The sequence below is a fragment of the Rhopalosiphum padi genome, chromosome 4, assembly GCF_020882245.1.
Source record: "Rhopalosiphum padi isolate XX-2018 chromosome 4, ASM2088224v1, whole genome shotgun sequence".
NCBI classification, from domain to species: domain Eukaryota; kingdom Metazoa; phylum Arthropoda; class Insecta; order Hemiptera; family Aphididae; genus Rhopalosiphum; species Rhopalosiphum padi.
In genome coordinates, this window is record NC_083600.1 from 42109155 (window position 1) to 42130184 (window position 21030).

The 21030-nt window shown below is 26.0% G+C and overlaps 6 protein-coding genes across 10 annotated transcripts; 3 read left to right on the forward strand and 3 right to left on the reverse strand.

The window, feature by feature from the left end:
- The first annotated feature begins 661 nt into the window (after positions 1 to 661).
- On the forward strand, positions 662 to 8092 carry LOC132930290 (calcium and integrin-binding protein 1-like). Its single transcript, XM_060996067.1, has 5 exons — positions 662 to 887; positions 4256 to 4290; positions 4395 to 4642; positions 5111 to 5312; positions 7882 to 8092. Exons 1-5 carry the CDS (start codon positions 837 to 839, stop codon positions 7901 to 7903), a joined length of 558 nt encoding a protein of 185 aa, XP_060852050.1. The 5' UTR covers positions 662 to 836; the 3' UTR covers positions 7904 to 8092.
- Positions 1427 to 4198, forward strand: LOC132930286 (uncharacterized). Its single transcript, XM_060996060.1, has one exon. It carries the CDS (start codon positions 1943 to 1945, stop codon positions 3977 to 3979), a length of 2037 nt encoding a protein of 678 aa, XP_060852043.1. The 5' UTR covers positions 1427 to 1942; the 3' UTR covers positions 3980 to 4198.
- On the reverse strand, positions 7962 to 10211 carry LOC132930291 (oligosaccharyltransferase complex subunit ostc-A). 3 transcript variants are annotated; one of them, XM_060996070.1, is made up of 5 exons: positions 10062 to 10211; positions 9637 to 9825; positions 9475 to 9548; positions 9182 to 9399; positions 7962 to 8122 (listed from the first exon to the last, which is right to left on the reverse strand). In XM_060996070.1, the coding sequence occupies exons 2-5, from the start codon at positions 9773 to 9775 to the stop codon at positions 8104 to 8106; spliced, it is 450 nt and encodes a 149-aa protein (XP_060852053.1). In that variant the 5' UTR covers positions 9776 to 9825; positions 10062 to 10211; the 3' UTR covers positions 7962 to 8103. The 3 variants fall into 3 exon arrangements, with proteins under 3 accessions (XP_060852053.1, XP_060852052.1, XP_060852051.1); XM_060996069.1 differs by having other exon boundaries at positions 9637 to 9856; positions 9941 to 10170; XM_060996068.1 differs by having other exon boundaries at positions 9941 to 10169.
- Positions 10212 to 10271: 60 nt separating this feature from the next.
- Positions 10272 to 12808, forward strand: LOC132930287 (RCC1-like G exchanging factor-like protein). Its single transcript, XM_060996061.1, has 9 exons — positions 10272 to 10353; positions 10434 to 10621; positions 10692 to 10849; positions 10908 to 11007; positions 11413 to 11698; positions 11766 to 11938; positions 12110 to 12271; positions 12332 to 12591; positions 12667 to 12808. Exons 2-9 carry the CDS (start codon positions 10507 to 10509, stop codon positions 12742 to 12744), a joined length of 1332 nt encoding a protein of 443 aa, XP_060852044.1. The 5' UTR covers positions 10272 to 10353; positions 10434 to 10506; the 3' UTR covers positions 12745 to 12808.
- Positions 12809 to 13691: 883 nt separating this feature from the next.
- LOC132930292 (zinc finger SWIM domain-containing protein 7-like) lies at positions 13692 to 14267 on the reverse strand. Its single transcript, XM_060996071.1, has one exon. The coding sequence runs from the start codon at positions 14265 to 14267 to the stop codon at positions 13845 to 13847; it is 423 nt and encodes a 140-aa protein (XP_060852054.1). The 3' UTR covers positions 13692 to 13844.
- On the reverse strand, positions 14267 to 19708 carry LOC132930289 (PI-PLC X domain-containing protein 3). Of its 3 annotated transcripts, none has more exons than XM_060996066.1 (5): positions 19223 to 19708; positions 17890 to 17973; positions 17296 to 17470; positions 16467 to 16755; positions 14267 to 14811 (listed from the first exon to the last, which is right to left on the reverse strand). In XM_060996066.1, the coding sequence occupies exons 2-5, from the start codon at positions 17969 to 17971 to the stop codon at positions 14410 to 14412; spliced, it is 948 nt and encodes a 315-aa protein (XP_060852049.1). In that variant the 5' UTR covers positions 17972 to 17973; positions 19223 to 19708; the 3' UTR covers positions 14267 to 14409. The 3 variants fall into 3 exon arrangements, with proteins under 3 accessions (XP_060852049.1, XP_060852047.1, XP_060852048.1); XM_060996064.1 differs by lacking the exon at positions 19223 to 19708 and adding an exon at positions 18703 to 19106; XM_060996065.1 differs by lacking the exon at positions 19223 to 19708 and adding an exon at positions 18212 to 18688.
- Between the last annotated feature and the right edge of the window lie 1322 nt (positions 19709 to 21030).

Here is a 21030-nt window from a genome sequence, read left to right on the forward strand (position 1 = left end):
CTTGCTTAAGCTTAAGTAGACTTTCGTATAAAAGATTCAAAATCGTTTTCTGTCAGAAATTAATCATAACACTGGCAGAATCACGTGTTGAAACTTAAAAAAACTGCCCGACTTTGCCACATTACAAAAAATTTGAGCATCTTGCACCATCTGGTATCTAAGTTTCTGACGACTGCCACCGCCAACCGGTTAGAGCCGTTAGAGCCGTTAGTTATAGGGTTATAGAGTTTTATAGAGTGTTATAGAGTAACATGTAGTAGTTCCTGGTCAAGGCAAGCCAGACAAGGAGTTCTGGTCTTCTGGTATTGGAAGTTGGAATAGCGAAATATTAGTATTTACTAATTAGTAATTAGTAATTAGCATGACGAAATATGTATTGTAAATATGAGTAATTAGTATATAACTGCAACTGCAACTGCAGTAGTGCAGTATTTATTGCGCATGCTCCCGCTAGTAAGTCCTATGGTAGTTTGACCGCGTGTGGAATAAACCTATGGTAAGACGTTATTTAGCCATGCGATTTATAACATTGCCTTATTTGTTGATGTTGGTATACTTTGTTTATATTTCTTCCATGGCAACACCCTCAACTTATCATGATAAAAAATAAATAACAGGGACTAAGGTTTAATATATATATATATATTTATGTATAATACAAGTCTGTGATAAATAGTAATAATAGTATACGAAAGTTTAAAATTATTATTGTATTTAATATAATATTTTTCATATTATTTATTTAATGAATGACATAAGCTACAAGTTTTATTCATATTTATTTAATTCAATGGACTGTATAATAGTTGAGAGAAGTTATTAAATTTAAAAAACAAATGGGCCAAAAATCTAGTCAATTCTCTGCTGAAGAGTTAAATGACTATCAGGTAACTTAAGCATCAATTAATTTTACGTACATACTATACAGTTTCAATTCAGGCTATTAAATATATACGACTTGTGGGTATAGATTTATGTAATATAAGTATATATACCATTTGTAATGTTCATTTTTAATTACAAAACGTCAGAGTTATAATTTTAATGAATTGTGTAGTTCTGAATGATATTTTTCTATTACATTTGAAGCATGTTTTTGGTATAAATACAAAGTTTGATAAAAATTATACAAGAATAAATTATGTAATACACCTATATAATCTACTGGTTAATATTTAAAATAACATTAGTTTTTAATTTTTTAATATTAAATCTAAAATATTTTTATTTAAAATCCTTAGTTTAGATATCATTTAAAGTTAAATAGTAATATCTTTTTCATGTGTAACTAACTTCTAAACTTATATTAAATTAATATTTACTTAATATGTATATTTAATACCAATTTGTATTTCATTATAAACCTATTAAATTTTTGAATACATTTTTTTTATTGATATACGATTATAAAGTAAAAACAAATCGATAGTTTCATTTTTTATCCCATGAATATTCATATAGAGGTTGGTACTCGTGTGACAACACGTAACTCCGAGAAGAAAGCGACCGTGTTTTTTTCTCATTATTATTATGCGTCTGTCTCCTTTTAACGCAAATAAACGAAACCGTATCGAAATAACGCGCGTTTATGAACAAAATTTTGACGAACCTATTTTACTGTAATCACATTTTAGTATTTTACATTCAATTTTAATTTTATATACAACGTGTGTTATAATTAAATTCGTGACGATAAGTATCGTATTCTTCGTCCGTGGGCCCTCATGGTATTACTGTATTGCATATTTCTACAGCCATCGGGATGGGTGGCGGGTGACTATGTTTACATCAGTGCCCAACCAATATAACGTTTGTAAGTACTGTTTTCAAAAAATATCTTCCGTCCCACATTTACTTGGAGATGATCTTTTTGCGCAAATGAGACTAAAATACCATCATTACGGATGAACGGCCTCCGATTGAGCCTCTCCGGTGTTTGGTCATGGCATCAATATTTGTTCATGTAACACTGCAGAAATTTATAATAAAAATCAAAATTTCGTCTATGAAAACGTCTTCCCAAGAGCTATCTTTATTGGCGGTTGCTGTAAAAAACGTTTGTATGTACGAGGAACCAGCCATGGACGAGAATCCACCTATAAAGAATGGGGATCCCATGGAATTTTCCTCAGATGACATACTTGGTGTAATGAAAAATATTTCAATGGTCAAAAATGGCCTAATGTCTTATGAAAATGATACTGAACAAATTGAAATTGGTAATAGTGATGCAGATGCAATGTTTACAATTGGGGATAATGACTTAAGTTCTTTTGAAAGAGATCTATTAGATAATGTAATTGGAATGGCTGAAGAAGAAGTTGTTACTCAATATGATGAAACGCCTACTGTAAAAGAAAATTTCAACAAATTTGTAAACAAAGGTAAAATGTTAAGTGAGCGACTTCAAAAAATATTATCAAAGTTACAAAATATACAACTAAAAACTATGAGCAAGTGTTCCACTCAAGAAATCTATAATGTGTTACAATCACAAAAAAGTAATGCTATTAAAAATATCAAATCAACATTGCTCAAAGTTCAAAAAAGGCAATCTAATCCATTTTTGAAAAGTTTACTTTGTGATGAAATTAAAGATGGTGAAAAAGTCTTTGGAATGCTAGAGTCACAAATTAAAACAGTAAATGAAGATTACGACTCGGAGGCAACAGCTAGTGATTCAGAAAGTGATACATTAGGAGAAACTAGTGAAGAAGAATTACAAGCATCTAATTGTCCCATGGAAAAACGAAATTCTTGGAAATGGCTTCATGAACGGGCAAGTATTGCGTACCGATTAACTTGGTTGGTTAATGTTATGTCTGATATAGAGTTCAAAATTAATTTTTATAATGAAGCATTAAATCGATATTCTTCTCATCCATACATACAAGACCAGGAAGAAGAATCTGGTAGAAGATGTTTTCCATATGAACCAAAAACTCAGCATAGAATGTTAATGCAACCTCCACTCATAAACCTGGCTGCAGCTTTAAAAAAGGGAGACAAAGCCAAATTAAATCGTATTAACCCATGTGATTGCTATGGGATTGATTCTTGTCCTACTTGTGTAAGTCTTCAGCGCCATTCAAATGATTCTGGTCATTTTTTGAGTGATACTTTTCACCCAGTCCTATCATATTCTAAAGATATTTCTTTGAGTGTTGCATTATCTAATGAGTTAGGAAAATCATCATTTCATCAAAAACAAAAAAATAAGTCTTCATCTGATACAGATTTTAATAAATATTTTGTGGATCGGACTCCTGAACAAAGTCCTCCTATTAGGCAAGTTCCACCTGTTAAATTACAAAATGCTTGGCCTACCCGCAATGATCCAATTACTAAATACAATCGAAATCAAAGGCAAGCAAGAAAAAGGAGACGTATACGTTATAGTAAACATAAAAGAAGTAGAATGGATGAAGATTATAAATATAACAGTCGAAGAAGTAGTGAAAGCATTTGTGACGATGATGATCTTGATGAGGCTTATGATGAAGACAATTATGATTCTGATCCAGATTATAGCCCTTGGTTTCCAAGAACAGGAGATAAAACTTACAACGCTAAGCGTGAGTATGATATTGACAACATTGTAATACCCTACAGTATTGCTGCTGCATCAAGAGTTGAAATGGTCAAGTATAAAGAAATAGTAACCCCTAAATGGCGAATTGTCAAAGAACTAGATGTTGATCCAGTTGAATTTGCTGCAACAGTTCCAGAACCAGAAGTTGTTGAAGATCTTGATGATGGTAAACGTAGTGCTCATCATGAAGCATGTGAAATGGAAGAACGAATGAGATTTAGGACTATAAAGAAACAAACAGAGCGCACACATAAGAATAGTGGTCATTGTAGTAGTGGTGAAAATACATCTGAAGCAATGTCGCCACTATTTGAAAGTCGATCCCCAATGCCTACTGTTGAAGAGGAACCAGATGCAGGACCTAGTACTCAAGATTGGAACCAATAAAATATTTTTATTATTGATAAACAAATATTGTATATTATAATCTGTAAAAACCAAAGTTAATGCTATAGGTTAGTTACACATACAATTAATTGTCATATTTAGGTATATTATTTTTATATAAAAATTAGAACTAATGTAAAATATGTTTTCATTACTTGTTGTATTATACAAGTTGTATAGTAAAATATAGCCTGATAAACATTTACTTTTATTTTTAAAGTGGACAATTATATTTCAATAAGAAAAATCATATTTTCCCATTTATTTTATTTTTAGGATCTCACTTATTTTACAAAAAAAGAAGTTTTGATGTAAGTATATTATGAATTATTTGATAAAATAATAAAATAAAAATCAATTATATATATTATTATATATTGGGAATTTATATCATAAATCTAAATAAAATGTTTAGTGCGCATGAAAAGTTCAAGTCTTTAGCCCCTGAAAAAGTGGGACATAATAAAAATGCTAAATTAGCACTAAACAAGGTCCTTAAGCTTCCTGAATTAGCAGCTAATCCTTTTGGTGAACGTATGTGTCAAGTATTCAGTTCTAGTCAAGATGGGGATTGCACATTTGAAGACTTTCTAGATATGATGTCAGTATTTAGTACTATGGCACCTGCAGATGTAAAGGCTGAACATGTCTTTAGAATTTTTGGTAAGAAATAATATAAAGAAATTATTGAAAAAAAAAATGATTTATACAATAATTAATAGGATTAATAAAATTCTAAAATATAAGAGTAGAATAACATTGAAGTATTAAATATATTTAAACTATGAAAAAAGGAATAATCATTATGGGAATTCTGAACTCATATACTGTATGTCTGTATACTAGAGGCATTTTTTTTGCTTCCATTATGTCAAAGTTATTCACTTAATTATTTATTAGAGATAATAATGCTCAATAATTGAACAATAAGACAGTATGTAAAATTTACAATTAATCAATAAATATCTGGCTTAATAAAATACGTACTATATTGTATTTTAGAATTTTTATTAATAATTGATCAGATTTTAAAATTGTTGTCACCTATCAGTCATTTCCTATTATTCAAAAATAGTAAAATCATCAAATAATTTAAATGGATTTTATACATATCCTAATTTTAATGTTTAGATTTTGATGGTGATGACATGTTGGGTGTTGGAGACATAAAAAAAGTAATTCAATGTTTAATTGGAGAACAAAATATATTTAATGATAATGATCTTAAACGTTTGGTACAAAAAATATTTGAAGAAGTAGATTTTGATGATGATGGCGCTCTTTCGTTTTCCGAATTTGAACATGTAACTGACATGTGTCCAGATTTTGTGAAGTTAGTATATATTTCTTTTTGTATTATTACTACTTGTTTGTTTTTCACGATCATTGGTTATAAAATGTTAATTAATTTATAGTAGGTTGTTTTCAGTAATAATTGTCTGTTTTTATCTTCTATTTATTTTTATATTTAATATACTGCATGAATTGCATGGTTGTTACTTATTGTTAATTAAAACTCTTCATAAGTCTACTTATTTTTTTATGATATTTAAACATTTATAGCATTATTAATACCTTATGTTCTAATACCTACCCACTCAGTTGATGACTTTTTGTACTATTAGAGGATTGTTACTATAATATCTTGTCATATTACTTCTCTTATTACAATAATTCAATGTAACATATTAACGTTTGTGTATTTAATTTAGTAATATATTTATTCAAATTTCAATTTTTTGAGATTTTTTTGTTAAACTTAAAAAGTGTCCTATGGCGATACACAAACTTCCATTTCAAATGAGAACTTCCTTATTTTTATCAAATTTTTGGTGTACTAAACTTAAAATTCAAACAAGTAGTTTTTCCAGTTAAAATGCTTGTATTTAGGATATTTAATAGCAGCCCTTATAAATGATTTACAAAAATATTTAATATATTAAATATTGAGTTTTATGTTTATTATACTCGTCAAAATTATAAATGTTAGTAGATATGTTAATTGTTGATTGATTATTAAAATCTTAATATCACAAATTAAAAATGCTTAAATATCCCATTTTTCTAACAAGTCCATTTTATAGATCTGTTATCCTTAATACAATTTTTTTATAAAAACACGTTCTAATTTCGATTTTAATACCTCAATATTTTCAGAAAAATGATATGTTAAATATATTAGGAAGTAGGGGGCTCTCATTTGAAAATTAGTATTTTATATTTCCTCAAGTTGTACATAAAATAAAATTAATTTGAAATATGGTCTTTAAAAAAACCTTATTTGGATAAGAGTTATAGCAGGGCCTAGATTAGTCTGGCGAGCTACCGAGTAAAACTCGGTGGACTGCTCAAAATATGTGCTGGTTTTGAGTGTTTGGTAATAAATTTTTTTTATTTTTGTGATAAATTAGTACAACATTGTTAGAAAATATAATTTATTTGAATTATTTAAACCGTACAGTAGATGTAGCTGTAACCAACTGTTAGAAATTCTAAAACTCGATAGGACAATATTTAGCCAATCCGGCGCTGTGCCATAAAAAGGACTCCGACAAAAATTTACACTAAATAAGTGATGAAGAATATCTGCTTGTCGTATGTTTCCCACTTTCAAATTTTTTTTTTATCATCATTCTACCCACCATTAACGTGAAATGTTCATCGAACCACCTTCGATATTGGATATCAAACCAACAATCATTATACAGGTGGAACTATTGTTTTCAAAATTAGTAGGTCATAATCACCCTGCTGTTTGAACAATAATTAAGAAAATGAGATTATAATTGTCTTGTGACTAAATAAAATTAGCTCAATTTCCAATAGACATAATCCAAAAAAAAAAAATCTTATGAAAACATGCAAGAAAAATATTATAAAATGTAGTAACAGAAAATTAATGAATATTTGACAGCAGTTGCTGTCATAATATGATCATTTATTTTTATTAATTATCATTATTTTTGAAATTCATATTAAATAATGGTTATACATTTTATAGAATTATTTTAGCACAAAAATGAATCGGTCTTTATTTGTCGGTGGCATTTTTTATCTTAATTTTTAAAAGTATAACTGAATTTTTAAAGAAAATAATGTGATGAGCATGATCAGTAAATCACTCTACAATTCATATAATAATAATAATCATAGTCTGTAATCTGATTTATAATCCATGATTATTAATTAATATAGAACTGTTGAAGTATTAATAGTCTATAGTTAATATATTTGTATAGACTACCAAACAGAATGATTACTATTGTGAAAAATACTCTTAAAATAATAAAATCGGAGATAAAGGTTTATTTTTAATGCATCATATCAAGATCTATAATGTCAGTCAGATCTTCTAGTTTAAAGAAAATAGTAAACAATTATTTTTCAAAATATAGTATTTCCAAGGCTAGTGAATGAATTACATCCATTAAATGTAATAAACTTTTATTAGTTTCGGAATGAATTGCAGCTTAAGCTGGATTTGGCTATGTATATGAGTTATTGAATTATCAAAGGATGGGACAATAGATTTTTGTAATTTCATATATTGTAGTATGCTTTTTGAGAGTGATAAAAGTGATTAGCACAATATCGCTGTAGATTATTAAAAAGTCATTAATTTAGTTTTCAACATAGAAAAAAGTAGCACAAGATTTCAGAAAAAACTAAGTTGAATCTAGAGTAAATTATTAACTAATAAAAATAATCATTGTAAGTTTCCAAAATGTATTTTTTATATTTAATTTATTTTAAGAATAAATTATGAAAAACATAGGCCATATTTTAGAAAATAACTTTTATGCTACAAAATATACATAGATATTTGATTTGATTTACTTGGAAATGACGTATCATTTCTATTTAAGTTAATTAGTGTTACTAAATAAAATATATTTTTACAGGATGTTCAATATTAAACTTTGAAAACATAAGTTTAAAAAGAAGAATATAAGTTTGGAAATAGTACACAAAATAAAAATAATTTTGTGGATAAATTATATTTTATTTTATTTTTAAATTATTATTTATTTATTATTACTCAATACATATAAATTGAGAATATCGATTGGCTTATGAAAACATGTAAAATAAAAAAAAAATATGTTTGTTCAATGTTTTATTTCTTATGACTTCAAGTATCCTCTGCAAAAATATAAATAATCATTTATTAAAAAATTAACATATAAATTAGTATATTTATAATATGATGTTAAAATGATTTTAGATTCTTCAATACTTTTTATTAATTATTAGTAAATAAAATGGTATATACAAATACCAGTGAGAAGATATGTTTTGTAGAAATTACATTTTTTATTTATTAATATATAATAGGTTTATACCACACATTGCAATATTATAAGAACAAAAAATTATATTAATTTTTCAAGCAACTTTCAAATGGTATGACAGAATGGTAGAGAATTACTTCCAAAATTTTAGATTTTTTAAGATCTTTTAAAAATTGAGTTTACAATTTAACATGGATATTTTTCTATCATACTTTTGAATTAACAAAGAAGAAATTCAAGAAATTCAGTTTTTAATAACTATAAAAGGTAAGTGTTTATAAAAATAACATTTTTTTAAAAGAAAACTATCTATATTACACGCATAATAAAAAAATCTGACGACAAATATGTACAGATTTTTTTTTTGCATGAGTGATTTGATATAGGAGGCCATTTGGCTATAAAACACGAGTTATTATGTGTATTTATTGTCATTTACTTAGAATAAAAACAAGATTTTATGCATGGAAAATATTTTCACAGCACTTAAACACACAGTTACTCAAATACTATTTACAAATTATAGTGTCCCGTGAGGATTTACCCATAGTGATATGCCGATATTTTTTGAAATAATATTCTCAAAGTTAAAAAACTATTAAAAACCATGAGATAAAAAAAAAGATGTTGAAACGTCAAAATATTCAAAAAGATAAACTCTACGAAATGGCTATCTTGAATTTTTTTAAATAATTAAATAAAAAATTGTTTCCTAAACTTTTTTACCAAAACATCCAAATAAATTAAAATATGAAATACTTTTAGTCATTTTCCCTGTGAGTCTTATATAAAAACAGTATTATGATATTTCATTATTTCAGGAGATATCATAATGGGTAAATCCTTACGTGATATCCTGTGTAACCAACAAACAATATTTATCTTGAAAAATAAAATAATATATACATACGGAAGTTTCATTCTCATAAATGTCCAACATGTAAAATATGATACAATGATGCATGCAAATCCAACACCAGTCAGAAGAGTACGGTTCAATTTTGGAGTTGATTTATTATTAGTTAAATCCAATATAACAAATCCTAAGCCCCCGATGTTGAATAGAAAACTTGACGCTAAACCTTCCATAATGTATTGTCCATTAACTCTGTAAGGCATAAATGCCACCTATTCAATACAATTAATTATTTAGACAAAATTCTTAATAACCAAATTAAAAAATTAGAGTGAAAAATAATTAACTGGTTTTGAATGTCCTTTTTCATCTGTAGTCGAACCAACGCTAGGTGGTTCTATGATGACATCATATATGATCCCTAAACAATATTTAACAAAAATCATGTTAAAGAAATTAGTAACTGAATTATCAATCAATGTATTAGTTATTCATAATTATGCATTTACCTCCAGTCACCAAAAAATATGAGATTGTAACGATCACATACATGAACATGGCAGACGGTTTCTTTAACCATGACGGTCGCTTTAAACGTAAATTTGGGACTTCGAGAACTTTAAAAGGTAAACCATATAATGATTCCATTTCAAAGCATACAATTTAATGCGATTATGTTAGCCGTGTAAATGGCGATTCTGAATACAAAGTTTTAATTTTAATTATTTCCTAAATATTAAATAATAGTTACTCTGCTATATATCAATATATCTGTTATAGACATAACAATTATTTATAAGTCACAACTCTTACTTAGTTAATTCTTCGTCCGGAAATTACAAATTGGTAAACAAAATTAAAACGAATACTAATTATATAGTTAAACACTTAAATCATATATACCCTATAGTCAATACTTAAGCTCATTTTTTACCTTGGAGTATTTCGTTCCGGTATTTGTTAATTAATTTTTACTTTAACATAGTGAAGAATGAAGATATGATACTATTCTATAAATTATAATCTTTATTCTTTATAATAAACAAATTAGTAAACAAATAGTTTATCTTTAAAGAACAATATTCATGTTTAGCGGTCAGTACCACAGATAGTACAATCTTTAATCATGCCTTTATCTGCAGTATCAAACGAATAAAAATGATAACAATTAATAATGGTGAATTAAGTAAGTTAGACAATATTCAAAATTTCAAAACCGGGGACCGGTGAGTTTCGGAGTCCAATTATGATTTATGAATTTTAAAAATTCAAGTCAATAAATCTAATAAACAAATCTTGATAACAGTGGCTATTACAGGAATATAGTTCTGCATCAATTTATAATTTGTGTAAAACATATGTCAAACAATTCATAAATTATGTCTATTAGATTGTCATCAAAATTATTTAATTTATTAAAGAAGACAAGTTGTACATTATGTTCAAAACGATATTTCGGTGTCAATGTTAAACCTGACGATGTTGATCCTTTTAGTAAGATGCATATGAAGTTCATTAATATATAGTAGAATTATTATATTTTAGACACTTATTTTTTCTTTAGTGGTACCATATAGTGAATCACCTAAAGATCAGCAGCGGTTATATGTGTGGGGTATGGCTGAACATGGTGCTCTAGGTGATTTAAAAATCAGATCCAGAGAACGTCAAATACAGTTCATATACAGACCTGTGAGATTGAGGTTTTCATATTCTCATAAAGTATGATTAATTATATTTGTATATAAGAAGTTATATACTTACAAATACATCTTTCTAGATCAAGGATATAGCATGTGGTTATGGATTTACAGTTTATGCTGTTGATAGTAATCAACATAAACTTTTTGGAAGTGGTTTAAATACAGATTCACAAATAGGTAAAATTAATAACTAAATATTTAAACATTTAAAGTTTTTTCAAACTTAAATTTTAATTAGTAGATATTGCAATACAACACAATTTTTATTATATTATAATATTGAAATTATCCTCCTTATTTATTCAAATCCAAAGTGTAAGAATAAAAATAATGGCTGTGCTAGACACATCCCCTGATATAATAAATTGCTTAGTTTTCTTAAATGATATACAACTATTAAACTTTATCTAAGGTTCTATGAACTTTTGGTTACCTAATTTTTGTGTATAAAAATATCATTTGAATATTTTTTGAATTGTAAATGAACAGTACTATTTTTCAGAATTATAAAAAACTTAATAAAAAATGAACAAAAGAATGCTTATAAATTATGCTAATATTTATTTCTTCCATTTTATGTAGGGTACCATGATCCAAGAAAAGGGTATCCATTAGGATTGATATTAGCTACTGTTCCAATTCAACTTCCTTTGAAAGAACCAAATACTAAAATAAAAGCTGTGGCTGCTGGGCGGGCACATACACTTGTATTAACAAACACAGATGGTGTATATGCTTTAGGTAGTAATTGTTATGGACAATGTGGACGGAAAATAGTTGAAAATGAAGACTTCAGTAAGCTACGAAATATGAATAATATTAAATTAGATGATGGTGTTTCAAAAATAATTTGTGGCCAAGATCATAGGTAAATTGTTTTTTTTTTACCGTATCGTCTTGTTATTATTTATCATACAAATAATTTAATTGTTTAGTTTATTCATAACTAAAACTGGTAAAGTATATTCATGCGGATGGGGTGCTGATGGTCAAACCGGATTAGGCCATTATAATAATGAATCACAGCCTACTATTGTTGAAGGAGACATTAAAGATGAAAAAATTGTAAAAGTAGTATCTTCAGCTGATTGTGTTTTAGCCTTAAATGGTATGTTATTTACCAAAATTGTTTTGTGCCTTTTAATATTTTAAAATTGTGTTTTAGTAAAATAAATTATTAGATTATAGTTTTAAAAAAAAAGTAAAACTGACAAGCAAAGGTTCTATTTTGTTGTTTTTAATAAAATGTTATATTTCTAATTGATTTTATTTTTTTTAGATCAGGGAGAAGTTTTTGGTTGGGGAAATTCAGAGTATGGTCAATTATTATTAGACAGTGATAAATATCAAGTAAATACACCAAGAAAATTACTTTTGAATAAAACTATAGGTAAAATTATTGATATTGGTTCTACTGGGTCATCTTGTATAGCATTAAATGGTAAAAAATATAATTATGTTAAAAAATAATTGATGTCTAATAATTTTTTTTTCTGTATAGATGAAGGTGTAGTTTTTGTTTGGGGTTTTGGTATTTTGGGCAAAGGCCCTGATATGAACCGAAGCCGAGAACCAACTCCAATACCACCAATTTTATTTGGTAGAAATCAATATAATCCTGAAACACAAGTGAAATCTGTGTTTAGTGGTGTTTTTCATATGGCGGCAATTACATCTGAAGGAAATCTATACACATGGGGAAAGAATAAATGGGGACAATTAGGTCTTGGTCATACAAAAGACCAATATTTTCCTTTTCAAGTAATTTTTTTTTTTTTTCAAAATATAACTAAAATAAAAATTAGGTTGATATGTAATTTTAAAATCATTTTTAAGGTTTCAGTTGGCGCCGCTGTTAAACGTGTGAGTTGTGGAGTTGATCATATGGTTGCATTATGTACACCTTACCAATAAATAATAGTTATTTACAAACATTAATTTCTATACCAACTAGTTAATAAATATATTATTTATTCTATTCATTTCTTCATTTCATAATATGAGTTGCAGTGATTTTTCTATTGATTCTTTGGAAAGCTCAGAATTTCTAAATTCTAATAATAATGTTAAGTATGTCAAACAAAATACAACACCAGAAATTAATGAGTGGCAATTGATTGAATCGATTGACTTAATGTCTGTTCCTTTGTATTCTGGACCTGTTTCTTTGCAAGAACTTAAAAGAATAGAAGTAAATGGTGATAAAATATTAGAACTAGAAACTAAAGCATTTTCAAATATAAACAAGAAGAAATATTTATCAAGTACTGAAAATAAATCTAGGACAAATGTAAACAATTCGTTATCAAATTTATTAATTTATAAAAATTATAATTATATTATATTATTTTTATATAGTTAAAGAATTTTAAACATTCTAAAAAGCAAGAAAAAAAATATAATCCAAGGTACCATTTAAAATTATTAATCAGGAAACAAAATCTAGAAGTGTTATTCCTAATATTTTAGTATATTGTAATAATTTTAATGTTTAGAGTATTTATGAACATTGAAAAGATGGAATGGATGAAATAAATATCACCAAATGACATAGTAGACAAAAATAATATTGCAAATGTTTAAAATAATATAAAATGGAAAACAAAATACATAATGTTTGGTTTCTTAAATAAGGTATGCTATTTTTAGAAAAGTTGAGATTTGTTTGAATGTTTATAATTTATTATATATCTATATATTGCCTTTGAAGTTTGAAGCATACTTAAACATACTTAAATATTTAATTATGAGAGTGGTTTCTGATAGTCAAATGCTAAATGGCAATTTTTGTATAAATTGTCAGTACAGTTCAAAATAATTGGAAATTTATTTATAGAAAGATAAAAAGATTAGTCATAAAATAGGTTTCTCAACATTTATTAAATGTAAAATAATTAGACATTCACTTATTTTTATTAATACTATATATAATACGATTTATACAATATTAAATTATAATATATAAATATATCATTTAATTTAAAATTATTTATAATAAATAATACAGTTATTCATTAAAACTCTTGATTACCATATGCAGAAATCATAATTGAAGTTATACCTTCAGGTGTCTCATTTTTGGTTTTGAAGCTTCCTAAAATTAATGCTACTTTAGCAGCTAAAAAATGTTTACAACACAATGCTTTATCTTTCAATACTTGGTGTTTAAAAAAATTACATGTGCAAAAATTAGCTGTTTCCATTATTGTATAAATATCACCTCTTGAGCCTACTATTTGAAGTATACTTCGTTGATGACTTATAATTAAAAATACGCTACCATCATCAATTAGTTCAAGAGCATGTTCAGTTAATGTCGAACCAAAAACTGAGTTCAAGCTTAATAATAATTCTTCAATACAAGATCGTTGTTCATAATCCTTTCTTATATTATCCAATACTTCATGGACTATTGCAGGTAGTAACTTACTAGTCATTTAAATGTGTTCTGTAATGATATTTCCAATGTAATTATAATAAGTTCATTAAATAAAGTTTTTGCAAGACTGAGTAAGCACATAATAAACTATAATAATAAAAAATATTATCTAATGTATAAAGTAAGTATTAACAATTGTTCTATACAAAACCAGGCGTATTTTTCAAAGTTTTCAAACATTTATAGTTCAGGTGGACAACAATATCACAAAAATTAAATCCATTTGTGTTAATGAAGTCTGCAATTATGACGTTTACACCATGCTCATAACCTGTTTTTTGATTATTTATCCATTTAGGTATTGCAATATTTAATGGACGACAACAACTTTGAAGATTTAAATAAAAATATCTCATTATAAACTTTACATCTGGAGTAAATAGACACTGAGTTACATATCCTGCATTTTGTTTTCTTTCTTTGAGACCACTTTCTAAGAATCCTATTAATTTTTTATAAGATGTGGTTTGTGGCCATGGTGTTGGCCAATGTGAAGATGGCCAAAATATGTCATTTTGAGAATGTCTATAAATAATAATCACCTACAAACAATAATACAAATTATGTTTAAAAATTTCAATTTCATAATTGTCTTAATTACTTTAGAATACAAAAATAAATTACAAGCAAAATTGATTTGAATTATCTAGTGTCATAAATGAAAAAAAATTATTAGCGATGTATTTATGTGCATATTATAGGTGTAACTAGAATTTAATAGTTACAAGGGCTAGGGTCCTGGAAAACCAATTTTAAAAATAAGCTATGGAAAACAAAGTCCCTATACTATTTATAAGAGTAACATAAGAGTTTAGTGATTATAGAGCTCTATAAAATATAAGTTGAAAATAAACCATACAATAAGAATCCCCCAGTCCTCATCATTATTAAAATAAGATATAAATAATAAAACAAGTATAATATGTAATTAATAATTGTATATGTTAGCGGTAATGTATGTAATATGTTAATTTATTAAATAACTAGTTATTCTATAAAATTCCTAAATATACTCGTTAATATATAAATTACACTGTTTTACTAGTTAATATATAAAATACTGATTGGGTTTTCGCTAATGCATGAAATTTAAATTATAAATTAGGTAGATGACCGGGACTAGATTAGATAACATACAAGATTTGTTACTGTTGTCGTTTTATTAATAAAGATAATAACCTAACCTAACATCCCAGATACAGATATTTGTTTTTGAAAGAGATCCGAATCCTAATCACTTGGTAATGGTCAAGGGTTTTTCAAATGCACATTACAAGAAAAGTACACCACTAAACGGTGCATATCTTTAAAAAATAATTTACTTTGTAATCCAAAAATTTCCTGTACTAATAAATAAATTGTAAATTGTAAAAAAAATAATAATTATTCTAATAAATTGACATGAAATAAATTAATATTAATATTTTTTATAATAACATAAGGCGTTTGACTTAATACTAACATTTGATTGTTTTTTTGTAATTTGTAATTTGATTAAAATGTTTATTCAATAATAGTGTTAAATGCATTAACCAAACCCTTATTGTTAGTTTATAAAATATCTAGTTAGTATGTAGAATAACTAGTTATTTTATAGAATTACGGTATTTCATACATTACACTAACATATACGCTTCTATTGATTATTTAAATATCAATTAATTATTATTGATAATCTTATGAGATAATTTACTTTCTATATTTTGGGTCATACTCAATATAATATATGTATTGATATTTGATTCTCCTCATACACATGAGGACATCTCTGTACATGGTACATTCACAATATTAGTTTATTATACTATACAGTAAAATCTCTTTATAATGAAATAGCTTGACCAAATGATTTTTCCCTTATAAAGAATTTTCCGTTATAGGAAGACTAAAATATACAGGATATAGGCATGTGGAAATATTGTTCTTTACCGTTTAAGGAGATCTCCGCCTTATAAAGAGTCCATTATATAGAGGTTTTACTGTAAACTGAACACATTAATTTTTTTAAATTTAAATTTGTATTTAATTCAAGAAAGACTAAAAAGAAAAAATATATAGTATATAGAGGGCTAAAAATATCTTTATGGCTAAACAGGTCCTCTCTAATTTTGTCAATGGTGCACATAGCTTTATAGATATTTTATATTATGTGTTATTAAATGTATGTATTTTAAATTAGTATTATCAATTTTATTACCTGCCAATTATTTGCTCTCATTGTATCCAAGTCAAGCTTTTCAATTGGATAATAATAAGGACAAATCATATTATGAAATAGTAATTTCAAAACGGAAGATAATCGTTTGTGATCAGCTTCTGAGAAATTATAAAAGTGTTGAAAATCCAATACAAGTATTTCTTTAGTATGTGTCACCAAAAACTCCTTAATATTCACCAACTCTTTCATAACTGGATCACCGTAAAGTGCATGAACTGTGTAAAAATTGCTATCATTTGGTTTAGTTGCCATTCTTAAATCAAAATACCTGATGAACAAACACATAAATATTTTTAAAACAATTTTTGAGTTCAAAAAATATTTTGTTGGTGTAAACATTTTTTTTTTTTTATTAAATTTAACTCATCATTGTATTCATGAGGACATCTTGAAATATAATATGGCTAACATATTAACATATATTAATAAAATAAATTTATAAATCTAAAATGACTTAAATTAAAATTAAAGATAATGTTATATTAGACATTTTTTTCTGTTGTTATTATTCTATGCTTAATATTATTTATAGAATGTTTTTTATAACTTAAAAAATGTAGTAACAATTTTTAAAAGACCACTTTTAATATTTATAACTAAAAAAGTAATATTTTGATACACAAAATATTATTATATTTTATTTTCTATAATAGGAATTTATTTTTGTGAATAAAAATATAATTATTATTATAAGATTAAACAAATAATCAAAGGTTAACAAATAAATAAATAAATTAATCATATAATTTAAAATTGTAGTAATAACCAACTAATTAAAAATCAAAATGAAATAAATATTTTAAATTACCTTATTCCGAGATGTAGTTGAGTTTGAATATTACATGTTTGAGTAATAGACCATTTATAGACGAATCGTCGCATAGCAGGTCCTAATAGGCAGTTTAAATATTTTACAAGTCTTGATGCATCTGGCCCTAATTTGCTATGCGGTGTGATGGTGTACGAAAATGAATCATGAGATCCTAAGACGTAGTTTATCAATTTATGTAAAATATATGAAGGGTTATGCGGAAAAATGATAATAGTCAATATTCCTAATATGTTCAGTATTGCAAAATTAAAGTTTGAGAACTCAAAACAACCAAGAGTGGTATGAAATAATTCAATAAAATGTATTGTAATTATACAATTTATTTTAGATATAATGAATAAAAATAATATGAAATTTGCATTTAGATTTTATGAGAAAAAATTTTTTTGACTATTATCGTTTTTCCCCGTAACCCATCATATGTATATTGATATATGTATCAATTGCATTAACATAAAAAATATCTTAACAAATATATTGTTAAACTTATAAGGTATACTATCATGGCTTACTCAGTCTCTTAACTTAATGTATATTAATTACTACAAAAAGATATTAATTTAATCGTACCTGGAATTGCTAATTCTGTAATAGGAATACGAGTAAGTGGTTTGGGTAGTTCTGATACCCAATACTCTTGATTTAACTTCATTTCTGCAATAAAAGATAAAATAAATTTAACTTGAAACAATTTAAGAAATAAATTATAGATTAAAAAATAATTATGATTGATTAATAGAACAGAATTTATGATTACAGAAAGAACTTAAAAAAAAATTTAAAACACTTTTTTTCAAAAGAATGCAGATTACAGATGCCTATTAAGTAAATAATTATAAAATAATATGCCTTAGATGACAGAAAAACTATTTTAAATAGTTTAAATACTTACAAAATATAATGAAATTGACAGCAATTTTTTATAAATATATTATATAAATGTTTAGTCTATTTCTAATAAAAATTATTGTTAAACATCTACCTAATTTTCAAATAACAATTACATTATATATTAATTATATTCAAATAAATAATTAAATAGTATCTAAGCCAGTATGAATTATATAATGGTGCAATTCATACAAATACTGTGAACTCAATGAAAATTAACTCTTGAATAAATGACAATGGAATATGACAATAAACATTTCTTTTTAAGTAAAAAATAATAAAATCAGGATGTGACATATACATTGATAAGTATTGTATAATTGACAATTGTACACCATATTATACACAACAATACCATGCATATAAGGACATATTGGTAATAAGTCGTAGAAGGGGTAAATGTCAAGAGTCTCAATTATACAGTATAAATTATCGACAAGATTTACAATCCATAGTATTTACGAAATTTCAGTGATTTCACTGTTTACTTACTACATATTATGTAAAATCATAATCACGATTGAATTCAAGTATTTAGATATACATTATTATGATTTACAAGACGTCACCCACTGAGTACAGTGATTTTAAATTTTAATTTACGAAAATAAACAACAATTAGAAAACTGGAGAGACGTCCATAGTCGACATTCGACGGGAAATAAAAAAAAAGACAAAACTTAAGACTAAATTGAACCAGAGAATAATTATTTTAAGCTAATACCCATTACCCACTGAACTGTATTAATACTATGCTAACGATACTACTGCTAAGTGCTAATGCTAATACCACGAACTAAGATATATTATAATATATAATGTATCCACGATTAAAGATACCTATTGATAATTGATAAACAAGATTAAGATAACAAATCAAAATCCCGCCAATTCAACATTATCACGGTTTCAATCACAGAAATATAAAATAAATTTTTATATGTTTTGATATTCACTAATCACCGTATGTACTCTGTTTACCATAGAAAAAAGATAAAAACCATTTACTTACAAACACAAGTACACAATACTCGTTCAAAACGTACTTCTGTACACTGTAGTACTGTACAGTAATTGTACCGTATACACGTGGAAGTGGAATTTATTTCATCTGTAGAGTATCTGATCATCTATGTTATCTATGATTTACATCAGTGGTTTGTCTGTCATATTATTATAGTTATTTGATATTCCATCGATAAATTGCAGTCGCGTTCAACCATTTTTTAATCGAATTAGAAAAAAAATCGACCAGGATATTCCATATTCACGCACATGGGACTTTGACGACGAATTTCGATCCAACATAATTTAGATCCGTCGCGAATCTTGAAAAATTACGGATAGGACCAGGTCGGGATGTCACCATATCGGAAAAAAATCACAAAATGTAATGGTAGGCTTAAAAATCTTGTACCGTGTCCCAGACTTGAGGACGATAAATATTAATTTTGATTCTTACACTGACCTTTTGTAATAAAGTTAGTACCTATGATGGCTGTCGACCGGTTGCTCGTCGCTCATTTGCTAGAAACTTACAGGTCGCTTGCTATGTTTTTACAATTAATTATAGAATAGACTATTATATAATCAATGGTTTTTACTTTTTAGAACGAGTGACGAAATTAATAATAGCATTGGTTATGTAAATACTATAAATATTTCGAGAAAAGTTTTTAAAAGTATTATTTTATTATAATTTTTAGTCATAATAATACAATTTTTTTTTACTATTTTACTAATTTATATGCTACAAATCGAATTTCAAACTATATTATACATTTTGGGGGTATTTGGTATTAGTATTTCTGTGTGAAGTACCAATCAGTAGTTACCTACCTATAATTTTTTCATGAAAATTCTGATTTAATAATATTAATTTTAAATAAAAATGTTTTATTTATAATTTTAAAAATTAAAACCGTAATTAATAATCTAAAACAAATCTGTTTAAATTAATTTCGTTAACTTGTAGGTTAAATCTAGAGAGATAGTTATCCAGTATATAAGAATAGCTATATCTCTGTGCAATTTAAAACAATTTAAATTTTTGAAGCCATATTCCCGAAATAATTGAATTTTAATAATGAAATATTATTTTTGACAATACATTCTACTTAATACTAATCTAATAAGACTAACTTTGTAAAATTTTAATAACTTTTTGGAAAAATAAAAATATTGTTATTCAGAAAATTACTTTTATAAATTGCATAAGAAGTTTTTCAAAATTAATTTCGAAATTAGTATTATAAAATAGGAATTTTTCTGATTATTACTGTTGAAAAAACAGCATTTAAATTAATTAATATGCAACAACATTACTGTTATGAATTTGTGCGTCTATAATGTATTGACGTATTGTCTGTATTATTTGATCATGTAAACGTAAAATACGATAAACTGGAGGATAGTAAGAGACCATTTGCTTATTATACTGTAATTGGGGTATAATAATTATATATAATCCAGATATTAAAAAACAAAAAATTTCAAAGGCCAAAAAAAACTTAAACTTAATTTTATCATTAATGTATTTATTTTTGTATTAAAAACACATTTTAAGACAAAGTATTTAATATTTAATTATTTATAAAGTAATTATACATTCATACTAATAATAACAAAATTGTATACTTAAGTTTAATGAGAAAAATGACATTTATTTTCTTGGGCTAATAAACAGCGGTATACGATGGACGCTATCGTAGTTTTCAAATAAATCATAAAAAATAAAAATAGATCGCCCGAGTCGGTCATAAACCGTTATTATTGTCTCAGCGCCTAATGAAATCGATTTCAATATTAGCTTAATTTTTG

Coding starts and splice junctions, on each gene's coding strand:
- LOC132930289 (XM_060996066.1), bottom strand. CDS start 17,971: ATGAAGTTAAATCAAGAGTATTGGGTATCAGAACTACCCAAACCACTT. Junction 16,756..17,295: donor CAACTACATCTCGGAATAAG/GTAATTTAAAAT, acceptor TTTGTTCATCAG/GTATTTTGATTTAAGAATGG. Junction 14,812..16,466: donor TGAGAGCAAATAATTGGCAG/GTAATAAAATTG, acceptor TATTGTTTGTAG/GTGATTATTATTTATAGACA.
- LOC132930292 (XM_060996071.1), bottom strand. CDS start 14,267: ATGACTAGTAAGTTACTACCTGCAATAGTCCATGAAGTATTGGATAAT.
- LOC132930286 (XM_060996060.1), top strand. CDS start 1,943: ATGGCATCAATATTTGTTCATGTAACACTGCAGAAATTTATAATAAAA.
- LOC132930291 (XM_060996070.1), bottom strand. CDS start 9,775: ATGGAATCATTATATGGTTTACCTTTTAAAGTTCTCGAAGTCCCAAAT. Junction 9,549..9,636: donor ATATTTTTTGGTGACTGGAG/GTAAATGCATAA, acceptor AATATTGTTTAG/GGATCATATATGATGTCATC. Junction 9,400..9,474: donor AAAAAGGACATTCAAAACCA/GTTAATTATTTT, acceptor TGTATTGAATAG/GTGGCATTTATGCCTTACAG.
- LOC132930287 (XM_060996061.1), top strand. CDS start 10,507: ATGTCTATTAGATTGTCATCAAAATTATTTAATTTATTAAAGAAGACA. Junction 10,622..10,691: donor TGACGATGTTGATCCTTTTA/GTAAGATGCATA, acceptor TTTTTTCTTTAG/TGGTACCATATAGTGAATCA. Junction 11,699..11,765: donor ATTTGTGGCCAAGATCATAG/GTAAATTGTTTT, acceptor TTAATTGTTTAG/TTTATTCATAACTAAAACTG.
- LOC132930290 (XM_060996067.1), top strand. CDS start 837: ATGGGCCAAAAATCTAGTCAATTCTCTGCTGAAGAGTTAAATGACTAT. Junction 4,643..5,110: donor ACATGTCTTTAGAATTTTTG/GTAAGAAATAAT, acceptor TTTAATGTTTAG/ATTTTGATGGTGATGACATG. Junction 5,313..7,881: donor ATGTGTCCAGATTTTGTGAA/GTTAGTATATAT, acceptor ATATTTTTACAG/GATGTTCAATATTAAACTTT.